Below are 13,303 nucleotides of genomic sequence, written 5' to 3'. Positions count from 1 at the left end.
TGTGGAAAAACAGGCTCCAAAGCCACAGAGAAACCCTGTCTCGAAAAACAAAAACAAAAAAAACAAATAAATAAACCAAAAAAAAAAAAAAAAGGAAGAAGCTAGAGAAAGGGTTTACAGCAAATTTAAGATGCTAACAGAACAGTAATGATGGAAATATAAGGACAGAAATTCTAAAGAAACTCTATTCCAGGTTTGGAGAGATTGCTTAGTGGCTGAAAGCACTGACTGTTATTCCAGAGGTTCAGTTCCCAGCAACCACATGGTGGATCACAGCCATTTGTAAAAAGATCTGGCGCCCTCTTCAGGCGTGTAGGTTTACATGCTGACAGAATACTATACATAATATATAAATCTTTAAAAAAAGAAACTACATTCCAAAGCTACATTTCACCTACTGCTCCAGTCTAGTCTTCTCTCATTTATACAAAGCAAAGGGTCTTGCCAAATAACAAAAATCAGTGCCATTATATTTTGGGGACATCTACTTTAAGAGCTTTTTATCAGCATACTTCTCAGATTTAAGAGACACCTTACTAAATTGTTACCTAATTAAACCAACAAGTAGATTAACACACAGCCAGGCATAGGGCCTCATGCCTGCAGCCTCAGAGTTTGGCAAGTTGACGCAGTAGGACTGCCATTAGCTTGAACAGTGATATTACATAGTGAGTTCTAGAGCAGACTGAGGAGCTACAGAGTAAAACCTTGTCTCAAAATATTGCATAATAAGCTTATACAGAATTAATATACATAAGCACATATGTCAAAAGCTGCAGCCTACTAAACCTTTTTCGATCAGAACTGCAGTTTATTTCTGATACAGCAACGCTTGTACTCTGATTATTTGGTGTCTATCTAGAATTTTCTACATAAAAATTAGAAGCAACAAGCTACCTTTTCACATTTTTAGTTTCTTTTGAGACAAGGAATCTCTCAGTGTAGACCAGGTTAGCTAGAATTTATGATTCTTCTGACTTAGCTTTCCCAGCTTCTGGAATTATGGGTGTATAGCATATCCGGATTAAAGGCTATTAAAGAAATAGCTGAAAAGAACCAAAAGATGATTTATCCATTAAAAAGACTCCCAAAGAGCTGGGTATGCTGGGGCTCACTTCTAATCCCAGCACTCCTGAGGCTGTTTCAGGATATCAGGGCTACTTTTGAGACCTTGCCTCAAAAAAACAATCAAGCTCCCAATTATTCGAAATAACTATAAACACCCCCAAATCAAAAATAAACAAAGAAGAAGAAGAAAAAAAAAAGTACTGAAAAACAAGTGGCAACCTAAGTACGACACAGATTGAAAAACACTGCCATCAGGAAAGAGGTGAGCCCTGACGCTAAAAACAGGACAGCAGAAAAATTGTGTACATCACATTCACAAGGGTTGTCTCTGGGGGCTCTGCCATTCTTTTTATAATATGACCAAAATAAGCAAAGTTTTACTTGTTTATTAATGTAAGTGCTTGTTTTCATGCCGGGTGGTGGTGGCAGGCGGATCTCTATGAGTTCGAGACCAGCTTGCTCTACAAGAGCTAGTTCCAGGACAGGTTCCAAAACCACAGAGAAACCCTATCTCTCAAAACCAATAAGAAGAAAAAAAAGAAAGATAGAAAAGAAAATGTGTTGCCAGATGGTGGCGGCACACACCTTTACACCCAGCCCTTAGGAGGCAGAGGCAGGTGGATCTGTGAGTTTGAGGACAGCCTGGTTTACAGAGTGAGTTCCAGCACAGGCACCAAAACTACACAGAGAAACCCTGTCTCAAAAAACAAACTAAAGAGCGTTAAACATACATGTTTGTAAATATTTACATATTAGATTTTTGGTCTTTCTGGGATTACTGGTAGGCTCATGCCTATGATCCAAGCACTCAGGAGGCAGAGGCAGGATCACCACCTAAATTCAAGGATAGCTTGGGGGAGAGACAAAGAGAGACAGAGAAACAAACAAACAAATGAATCAAATACACCTCAAATTTCTAGGAAAAAGAATTAACTTGAAGAGAGAGGCAGGTAGGTCTTTGTGAATTTGAGGTTAGCTTATCTATACGGGGATTTCCAGGGCAGCCAAAACACAGAGACCCTATCTCAAACAAAACAAAAACACAAAGACTAAAGCAAACTGGGGGACACCAAGCAAAGTAGTTGAGATTCTACTGCTATCAATGAATTATATCCTAAAGTTTGTCAACCAACAATCAATTAAAACACTACTGTGGGGCTGGAAAGATGGTCCAAAAGTTAAAGAAAATTGAATGCTCCTGAAGAGAAAACCTAGCCTTGTTTTCCCACACCCACACCAGGCAAGTCACAACTGCCTGTAACTCCAGTTCCAAGGGATCAAATGACTTTTTCTGCTTTCCTCTGGTACCTCTAACATGATGCACATACAAACAAGCATACATACACAAATAAACTTAAAAGCAAAGAACAACACAAGTATCAAAAAACCACCAGCCATAAATATTTCCTCTAATACTACAAATTAAGTTGTGACAGATTCATCATACTATTAAGTTTCTAGTGCCTTAGATAAATCATCTCTTTCCTAGGAAGAATGTCCCTCTCTGTCCCCTTCCATAAACCAGAATCATGCTCTCCCCGGGGTTTCTATTGTCGTGTTCCTATTTCACATTGCCACTGTTAGTAACATCTTAAGAACTGGTGACTCTCATGAACCAAAACACTGAAGAAAAAACTGAGAAGCCAAGTTAAATAAAGTGATTTCATTCTGCAGGTCTAGATGACCTCCCTAGAGATAACTGAGAATGTTCCATTTCAAAAGTTTGTCATTTCTGGTTAGTCATTCCTACTCATGGGCCAGGATATATGCTGGATATATACTGGCAAATAACTTTACATCTTTTTTTTTAAGTCATAAAATGACTGACCAATAGAAGCTCAGGCTTCTTATTAAACTTTACATCTTATATGAATACCTAGAACAGTATTTTCCAAAATATGGAGTTGGCACAAGGTTTGGGGTGTTTTTCAATTTCGTCAAGATACTTACCAAACAGAAAGAAACATTAACTCAACAAAGAAGTTTCTATTGGCAATATTATTCTATTTAATATACCTGACAAATTCTAACCTTTAATATATGGAATTCTAACAAGCTAAACATGGTAATGTATTCCCTCAATCCCAGCACTTGGGAGGCAGAAACTGGCAGATCTCTGTGTTGAGGCCAGCCTGTTGTATTGAGTTCCAGGCTAGTGAGAGCTACATAGTGAAACTCTGTCTCCAAAAAAAGAAGTTCAACTGTATCATTATCATTATAACATACCTTTTTATTTGTATTTATTTTTATGGCAATACAAATATCTTTCTATAATTAACTTAAGCAGGGGTTTGAGGCACAGGCCTGTAATGTCAACTGCTTGAAGAATCAGCACCACAATTTAAAAATCTGCCTGGAACTACAGAGGATGATAAAGGCCAATGTGATAAGCACACTAAAACCTTGCTTTAAAAAATAAATAAATCCAGCCAGCCAGCCATGGCACACACCTTTAATCCCAGCACTCAGAAGGAAGAGGCAGGCAGATCTCTGTGAGTTTGAGGCCAGTCTGATCTATAGAATGAGTTCCAAGACAGGCTCCAAAGCTACACAGAGAAACCCTGCCTCGAAAAAAACAAAAACAAAATAAAACAAGAAAAACCCTCAAAAATCAAGAGATGAAATATAATACAAGCAGTGCAGTGTTCTTTGTTGAAGGCCAGCCTAGTTTCAGGACAGCCAGATCTACATAGGGAAAATCTGTCTTGAAAACAAACGAACAGAAAGAAAAAATAAAATTATTAATACAAAACAAACACATAAACAGTAAGGGTGGGAAATATTTATCTACAATAAGATTTCTTGAATTTTTAGTTACATCAAAACTGTAAGAGCAGAGGGAGACGGCCTGTGAGTTTGAGGCCAGCCTAGTCTACAAGAGCTAGTTCCAGGACAGGTTCCAAAGCTACAGAGAAACCCTGTCTCGAAAAACAAATTTTTCTTTTAGAGGCTGGACAGATGACTCAGAGGTTAAGAGCAACGGCTGCTCTTCAAAGGATCATGAGTTCAATTCCAGCAACTACATGGAGGCTCACAACCCTCTATAGTGAGATCTAGTGACCTCTTCTGGCACGTAGGCATATATACAGAACACTGTATACATAATAAATAAAATCTTTTTGAAAAAGCAAAAACAAAAACTGTAAGAGCCAGGCATGGTATCGCATGCTTTTAATCTCAGCACTCAGGACACAGGGAGAGTTGGATCTCTGTTCCAGGCCAGTCTAGTTTAGGTTAGTTTAGATAAGGAGTTCCAAGGCCACACAAACCCAAGTCTCAAAAAAAAAAAAAGGAAAAAAAAAAAACACCTTTAAACATAGATTTCTGGCCCGCCTCAAGAATAAGAATTTGAGCTGGGGGGTGGCAGCCTGTGCCTTTAAAGAGGCAAGAGGATCTCTATGAGTTCAAGGACAGCTTGGTCTGAGCAAACTAGAGCTACCAAGAGAAACTGTGGGGGAGGGGGGTTAACTGTGTATGTAACTGTGGCTAGTCTGCGATCTAGAACAGTAGCCAACAAATGTTTTAGATTTGGGGGGTTTGGAGTTTGAGACAGTTTCACTCTGTAACTCAGATTGACCTCAAACACAGAAATTCTCCTGCCCAGCCTCCCACTAGGCAGGATTACAGGTATGAGCCACTATATCTGGGAAATGAGTGTTTATTTGTAAAGCACTTGCCGAGGGTTATAACAATTCATACTTCTAAAAATAATTAAGTTTAAACCTTTATTTAAAACATCTTTAAACACTAACAGCAAAGGGCATAATATATAAACAGCATGACAGTCTACAGTACAAAACTTGATACACTATGCATCCTCCATAACTATCCACCCTCCCTACTCAGAAGCCAAGTGTTGAATAGTTTAAAATATAAAATTGAGGCCTACAGAAATGAGGTCTCAAGAAAATAAAAACAAACAATTTACCATATTCTTGAGACAGGACAAAAGATTCAGCAAGGGCAGCTGGTTAAATTCTTTTCACGATGAGTCAAATAGGTCAAACATCAGTTGTACATGGTTCACAACTAAATTAAAAAATATGGGTCAATAGTGTTTTCTACAAAAAAAGTTCTTTTTCTGATCAATGTTAAGAAATAAAATATAACATTTAATCAATTGACTGAGCTGTATGTCACTTTCTGATGCTTTTGACTTGTTAAGTTATTCAGCTAAACCAAAACCATGATGTAAATTTTAATTTTTAAAATATTACTTTCCTCTATATCCTCAATAATACTACAAAATTAATCTATTTTAGACTTGCCTTCCCATTTCTACCCAAGCAGTCACTAGTAAATTAATTATCATTTAAACCCAAAAGAACAGGAGTAGAACAATGAATGGCACATGCCTGTAGTCCCAGCTATTTGGGAAGCTAAGGTTAGAGGATTGCTTGTGTCTTAGGGGTTTAAAGACCAGTATAAAACAAACAGCTGGAGCAATAACTTCACTGCTAAAGTGCTTTTCTTCAAGCACAAGTTTGATCCCTAGAACCCATGTAAACCGAAGTTATCCATAGTGGTACACACTTGTAAATGCCAAACTGCCTAGAGACACAGACGAAGCTGTTGTTCTCTGACCTCTACACATACATACCTGCATGCACAGACACATACCCAAGCATACCAAAAAAGGTACATTTTTGTGTGTGTGTGAGGGAGGCCAGGGCTAGGGTGTTAAAGTGGTAAGATTCCTATTAGAAACTTACCCTGCAGAATTCTCTCCCTCATTTTTTTCTCCAACAAGATGTTCTAACTTCTTTCATCTTCTTGCCTACAATTTCTTCATATACTGATTAGGGTGAGCAGAACTGTTTATATTTCCTCAAATTCAGCACTGACCTGCTGCTTTAAGCATCTTTTTAATTTTTTTTGTTTTTTTGCAACCTAAGCTAACCTCTCACCATCGGAATTCCTGCTTCAGCCTCCCAAGTGGTAGAGGATTAAAAACGTAATCCTTCCAGGTTTACAAATTCACCTTTTTGGGGACGGGGGATTTTGCTTTTTGTTTGTGACAGGCTCTCACTCTGTAGCCCAGCCTGGAAGTCTAGGTACTCCTGCTTCAGCCTCTCAAGTGATGGGATTACAGAGGTATGTGTCACTTAGTCTTGCCACACTTCATTTAGTGTTAAGCCATCTATATATATGTTTGGTTTCATTGCTTGTCTGAACCCTCAGCAACTTCAGGTTTCACTCTTAGCATGTTACTGTACAAAGATTCAATGAACCTCAGCATGATAACACATACTTGCTTTTGTAGTCCCCATTCTAAATACTTTTTAATCTTAGTTGACATCCTTCTTTACCTAAAAACATACTTGCCACTTACAGTGCTTGCACATACACACAAAATAATCTTTCTTCTTTTATTTTATTTTTTTACCTGAAATATTGTCTCAGAAACATAGGCTTACTTGAGGAGTGCTTAACTGCAGAGTTCCAAGACAACAGTTCTATAAAGTGAGACTGTATTGTTTTCTGGGCTATTCTGTAGATAGAAATATTATTTAGAATTCAAAATGCAAAATGAGGGGTGAAACTTTTAACTGATCACTGTTTTGGAGATTCCTGAACCCTGACAAAATCAGTTACAGACACTGGAAAACTGGCCTTAGGTTTACTAAATTTTTTATGTTAAAGAATGAACATGCTCTAGACTATGAAATATCCTATGATTATGCTTTTTAAAATGTGTACTTGGACAGTAAAGGCTGTACCTCTTTTACTTAAATGAAATGAACCAAGTATGATAAAAGGATGGCTTACAACTGACCAAGATATGATTCATTAAGATGAGAAAAAAATTAAGAGAGTATGTGTGTTGATGACAAGAGAAACTCATATTACAATAAAGATGATTTTACAATGAAGATAACCCACAGAAGATACTACAAATCTTTGATTCAATAATTTTGCAAAGGTACTGTTCTATTGACACAGATGTAGATCCATTAGCTAAGCTTGTGTTAAGAACAGGTAAGTTACTTTCTGCACAGCACTTTCCAAAGCATATTACCTAAAATGACTATCCTTTCAATTTTATGTTATCACACATTATATAACTGAATAGCAGTTAAGATTAACATTCTGTATTAACTGAAGTATTATCATACAGCTCAATAAAATTACTACCTCAAATAGCTAAAATTATCTAATATTTTTTATATGTTTTTGGTGCTATGCTGATTCGGTTTTCTGAGATGGTATCTCTTGAAGCCTGGGGTAGCCTCAAACTAAGTATGTAGCTGAGTCTGGAGCACTCCTGATCCTCTTGCTTCCGCCTCCCAAATGCTGGGATCAGAGGAGGGCCCCATGCACAGCAATCATGATCTTCTACTCCAAGAACACTGACTTGACAGGAGAGCCCTGCTGGAGTTACAGAGCCACTGGAGCACCCTTTGTCCCCCAGGGGAGGACATGCTAAGAAAGTACTCCACTGCTGAGATACATCCCCGGCTGAAGGCAACTTTAGTCTGATCAAAACAGTCCATCATTATGGATGATACCACACAATTCTATTTCTATGATCTATACTATATATATACCTCACCATTCCTGGTTCATTTTAACCTTTCAGAAATGGTTTGTGCTCCCATTTAAACCAATTTTAAAACATGGTACCTTCAGAATAACCTTCTGTAACTTCACACTTCTACATTTAGGATGTAATCTAGGCCCAGGTCCTAGGCCTAAGGGTACAGTTCAGTGGTTCAGAGCTTCCCTAGCATGTGCAAGGCCTAGAGTTTGAGCCCTATCACTGGGGGTGTGGGTGTGAATTTTATTTAGTTCTCATTAATTGTGCCTTCCTAAGTCTTTCTGGAATCATGGCCAGAGACTTATAACCAACCAAACTATGTGCTCACAAAGAGACTTTATGCCAAGGGACATTCTTGTAATTAATTCTATCTAGTCAAAATGACTATGGTCTGTTTGAGGGCAGTGAACTGTTTTCTCTCAACTGCCACAAAACAACTCTCAAAATGTTCCTTTAAATTTCCTATGTGGTCCCTCCTGCTAGCATCTAGAATAAGTTCAGGGAAAGCAAATTATCTCTCTTTTCTAAAAATAAGATTTTTAAAATGTAATTAATCTTAAACTTAAGGTAAAATATTAGTAATGGTATCCGCTTGTGACTTTTTCAAAAAAATTATTTATTCAACATTTTTTAGTGTTAACATAGGAAATTATATGGCTTTCCATATAACAAATTATATATTTAACTTGAAGGAAAAAGGTTATGTGACTTACCCAAGCTTCTAATTAGAAACCAGGTCTCCTGAGTCTCAGCCCAGTGTTCTTTTCCTTAACTTATAATGTATTATTAGAAAATTCCAAATATAGACAGACCCCCAGTTACATGGGTTTGAGTTACACTGATTCACATATACAAACTTTATATAGTGTGACCAATGTTTCAACTCACGCGGTACCCTGCTTCCATTTATGCAGTATGCCAGGCATCGGCACGATTTTCAGTGGCACACAGGCGGTTGCCACCACCAGGGCCCTAGGCAAAATTGCAAAGAAGGCAAAGTTTGTCTTTGGCCCTCCCATCTCCCTTATGCATTTCTTTCCCACCTCCTGGTCATCCCCCTGCCCGACCTCCCAATGCCACCATGCTGCCCTTCTGACTGTCCAAACCCCCCACTCACCAAGGACTATCCTTTCTTGAAGTGCCCAGTAATCCAAGTCATCTATTTTACTACCACCATAACTCCTATTCCTGACATGCTAGTAAGGTTTGAGTCACCTAAGTGATTAACTGATTTAAGTAACTGAAGTTGCACTTAACCAAGAGTTAAAATGGAATTAAAAACTCTTTTAGAAAAGTGAGAGGGAAGAAATCTTTGCAAAGAGGGAGCAACATTTTCCCAGAGAACCAGGATTCCTTTACCATTTCAAATTCCTTCACAAATTCAAAACTAAAGGATAAGGGGGTAACTGCCATCTTAGGTACCACTACGCAACTGCTCGTTTATAGTTCATCTACAGGGACAAACAAAACCAAAGCGCCTTTAAATACCCACCCTCACCTACCTTTCCATCTCTCTCCCACTTTCTGGGTCCCCAGACCAAACACACAAACAGCATTTTTGGTAAGTTGTCTGTGTATGTAACACAAGATTTTCCACTAAATGGCTCAAATTACATGGTACTATTCAGTGACATAGTTCCCATTGAATATCCCTATACTTCCCTATCCTTAGATAGATAACTTTAAGTTTATTGTATGACAAAAACAAAATCATTAATTACATATTTATTAAATATGTGATAAGAAGGAAATGTAATATATTATCCTGCATATATGAAAGAACAGGGGTATCTAAAAAGTCTTTTTTGTTTTATTGCGTTAATGGTCTCACTGTACTACCATACCTGGCTAAATATTCAATCATTTCTTCCCACTTTTTCATACATATAGTTTGCTCCTTTTTTGTTGTTGTTCAAGCAGGGTTCTGTCCTAATTCGGACTAGATTGTAACTAGGTAGCCTAGGCTAGCCTTGAACTCACTGAAATCCTCCTGTCTCAGTTTCCCACCAGGCCAGAATTGATGTTTCTTCTGAATCAATACAGCACTGAAAATGGAATCATTTCAACTAAATACTATTGTTTACTCTGAGTTCATCCGTAAGTTCAACTGGTCTGGAGAATTAAAAAGATATCCAGGGACAGAGACACAAATGTAAATTTGAATACAATGAATTTTAATAATTCAGCTTCCTGCCAGTACTACACAGAAACAAATTCATACATATACATACATGTTGTATTCAGTTTTGCAATGCTAGAGGGGCTGTTATCAGAGAATTGTTACCTTGATAGTTCATAGTTGCCTTGCTCCAACTACCCTCTGGAGTAATATAAGGGAATCCTATCTATGCAAAAGATACCAATAATGGCATCCATCCAAATTAAAAAGGACTGCAAAAAGTAAGTCTCAAAGTTTCTAAAATGTTATTACAAAGATGAATTGTTAAAATCCTATATGAAGGCCCTTCTAAACACCCTCTCTCTGGATGGAAAAGATACAGGTTATGATGTTAAGACATGCTGCAATTATAAGCATTCTTACCCAAATATTTTCAGTTAGGTTATTCCAGTGGTGTTTGTAATTAACGTTAATTTTCAAGGGATTACTTACTAAACACAAATAATTCTTTCTTTTTTTTTCTTTCTTTTTTTTTTGATTTTTCGAGACAGGGTTTCTCCGTAGCTTTTGGTTTCTGTCCTGGAACTAGCTCTTGTAAACCAGGCTGGCCTCGAACTCACAGAGATCCGCCTGCCTCTGCCTCCCGAGTGCTGGGATTAAAGGCGTGCGCCACCACCGCACGGCAACACAAATAATTCTTATTTCCAATTATTCCCTCCTCTATATAGAATAAATCTGTTATCCACCTCATTCATCTTAATGTTCTAGTAAGAAAAGTTCCCAGTGAGTTTTATTAAAACTTAACCATTCACTGAAAGCAGTGTCAGTATTGCTAAAAAAGATTTGAAATAGGTTTTATCTCAACATGATTTACAACTAAACTAAATATATATATAATATATATGTTTTCTGATAAATTAAACAACTTATCAAAATATATTTTGATTGCTAAAAAATTTGCCCAAACGAGTTTTTAGAAGTCATGATTTCGACTGGTTTTTTGTTTGTTTTGTTTTTTGAGGCAGGATTTCTCTGTAGCTTTGGAGCCTGTCCTGGAGCTAGCTCTTGTAGACCAGGTTGGCCTCAAACTCACAGAAATCCGCCTGCCTCTGCCTCCCGAGTGCTGGGATTAAAGGTGTATAACACCAGCATCCCGCTTTTAATTTTTTTTTCTTGAGGGGAGGTTTCAAGACAGTATTTCTCTGTAGCTTTGGATTCTGTCCTGGAACTTGCTCTGTAGACCAGGCTGGCCTTGAACTCACAGAGATCCGCCTGTCTCTGCTTCCTCAGTGCTGGGATTAAAGGCTTGCACCACCACAATCTAGTTTTGGATTGGTTTTAAGTAAGTACTGAACTTTGACATTTTTGAAAATACAATACTAATTATCCCCCAAAAGCAACATTTCATCACTTTAGAAATTATCTAAAACAAAGAATAATTCAATGCGTAGATAACGCAATGTAAAAATTCTAACCTAACTGCATTTTTAAAAGCCCTTTGTTTCCTTCAATTCTACTTCGGTAAGCCTCAGATTTCCAAAGTAGCTGTGTTAAGGGTACACGTAAAATCTGTCAATATTTACTAAGAAAGCTTCTATTAAATTGTCTAACAAAATGGAAGTCTCTCGGGAAAAAATAGGCCTAAACACTTTCCTACTTACAAAATGGGGTCAAACACGCCCACCTTAAGAAACCATGGTTTGGGTCAGATTTTCCACCAAAAAAAAAAAAAAAGAAAGGAAAAAAAGGTTGATTCTGTAGGGCTCGACGAGGCGTCCCTGGAACTGGGGGTTTTAGTAAAGGTTTCGGAGACTCAGGGGAGGGGGTGCTTCTCTGCACACTCTAGAGGGCGGCGACGAGGGGTGATCTTTCCGAAAGCCCAGGGTGAAAAAGCTAGAGCTGGGGGCGGAGGCCTTAGTGCTCCGCCGGTCCCCGGTGAACAGTCAAAACTGACTGTCCCACTAGGCAAGACCGCGTAGAGAGCTTCCACACCCGGCCAAGTCAACAGCAAAAAAAAAAAAGCACAAACTCTCCTTTCTGCGGCCAGGCCCCGCCTCGCCCATTGGCAGCCATTCCCGCCAATCTGCACGGACACCGCCCCCAAGCCCGCCTGCCGAGCCCTGATTGGTCTGGATGGGAGCCCGGGACCTCGTGTTACCAATCTGGGAGCCCCCTTACTCCACCGCACGCACGCGCCCGGTGCTCCCCCGGAGGCCTTCCCCCCCGCACCGGCCGCGTCCCCTCCCCCACCCCCAGGGCTCTGGCAGCGACTTACCGTCCCGGGAGGTGCCCATTAGCTGGTCCAGCATCGCGCGCATCTGGGCCTGCGCCGACATGGCGGCGGCGGAGCGAGCGGGCGGGCGGGCGACTGAGCGGACGGGGGTGGGGCGCCGAGCGGGCCCTGGCGGGCGGGGGGAACGAGAGGAAGGGATGGGGGAGGTGCGGCGCTGTCTCGGTGGCCGCCGCGGCCTCGAGGCCTGCGAGTGGGGAGACGGAGAAGTCGCGGGAGAGTCCGGGCTGCGCTTCTCACGACGGCGTGGACGCGGAAGGTGGCAGCACCCTCGAGAGCAAGCCCTCGCGTCCTCGCTCTCCGTCAGATTCCTGAGACAGGCGCGACACGGGCTTAGGCCGACTCTCGCCGCCTCCCGACACCGACACCCGCCAGAAGCCGTCAACCCCCCCTAGCGAGCTCTGACGCCGCTCGCCACCGCCGCCACCGCGACGGGAGCGCGCACGTCGCTCGCGCCGAGTCGTTTCCCGTGAGGTTTCGGCCAATCGCCACGCAGCTGGCTTTGCCCCGCCCTGCCCCTCCCGCGAAGAGGTCCGCCCTAACGGCCGCTGGGCGCGTGCACGCGCGCTGGCCCCGCCCCTCTGGGCCCAGGTCTCGCGAGAGCGTTGCTCTTTCGCCCACCCTAGAGCCGGCTGGGCCCCGGGGACCAGGTCCTGCGCTGCAGACTGCCGGGTGGCATGTAGGCCCTCTCTGCTGGCTGCGCTGGCGGCCCAGCCCCAAATTAGCAAGTGCCAAGCTTAGAGCGAGTCGGAGTAAGTAGTTCGGCCCAAGTTCTCAGGGTTGGTGCTCTCCGGACGGACGCTGCCAGTGTCGCGAACCCGTAGGAGGGCCCGGGCCGAGCCGAGGACGCCTAACCTTTTCCTCCGGCTTTTAGCCACTGCCCCTTATCTGTGTCCTAGCTGGGACACGTCAGGTTCAGGAAATAACACGCGAAATCAGCACACTGGAGAGCAGGCCTCCCGACCCTATTGCTACGTTCAGGACAACTGAAAGCTGCTAGTCTAAATTTGAGTCTGCAAGTGAGAACTGGGGCAGGCCGTATTGCACAGCGGCGCGTCGGCTGCAGGGCCCTCCGGACAGCCTCGTAGCTCCCTGGCAGGCTGGCGCCCTGCACTTTTGCTAACTGCGATAGCTGATTTCTTAATCTCACCCCTGGTGGGGTGACAGAACAACTCATTCTCGTGAGGCCCAAGTGAGCCAACGGGAAATACCTAGGCCACGACTGCGTGCTGGTTTTACAAACTGGCCAAAAAAAATTAAGGTGAAACGTCACTCCTTTCTAGATACT

General features: G+C 41.4%; 1 protein-coding gene across 6 annotated transcripts in view; it reads right to left on the bottom strand.

Annotated features, from left to right (window-relative positions):
• The window catches only part of Luc7l2 (LUC7 like 2, pre-mRNA splicing factor), a 56,833-nt gene extending 44,369 nt beyond the window's left edge, over positions 1-12,464 (bottom strand). For 2 of the 6 annotated variants that reach the window (XM_075953541.1, XM_075953542.1), the window contains exons 1-2: positions 12,001-12,464; positions 8,495-8,578 (exon numbers count right to left, since the gene is read on the bottom strand). In XM_075953541.1, coding sequence (XP_075809656.1) covers positions 8,495-8,532 — 38 coding nt within the window. In that variant the 5' untranslated portion in view covers positions 8,533-8,578; positions 12,001-12,464. Of the gene's footprint in view, positions 1-4,996; positions 5,098-8,494; positions 8,579-12,000 lie in introns of those variants that run through there. The other 4 variants (XM_075953543.1, XM_075953545.1, XM_075953546.1 and 1 more) reach the window with 3 other exon arrangements.
• Between the last annotated feature and the right edge of the window lie 839 nt (positions 12,465-13,303).

Source organism: Microtus pennsylvanicus, chromosome 19 (genome assembly GCF_037038515.1).
Source record: "Microtus pennsylvanicus isolate mMicPen1 chromosome 19, mMicPen1.hap1, whole genome shotgun sequence".
Taxonomy (NCBI): domain Eukaryota; kingdom Metazoa; phylum Chordata; class Mammalia; order Rodentia; family Cricetidae; genus Microtus; species Microtus pennsylvanicus.
The sequence above is the reverse complement of the archived record's forward strand: the minus strand, read 5'-3'. Positions and strand labels throughout refer to the sequence as shown.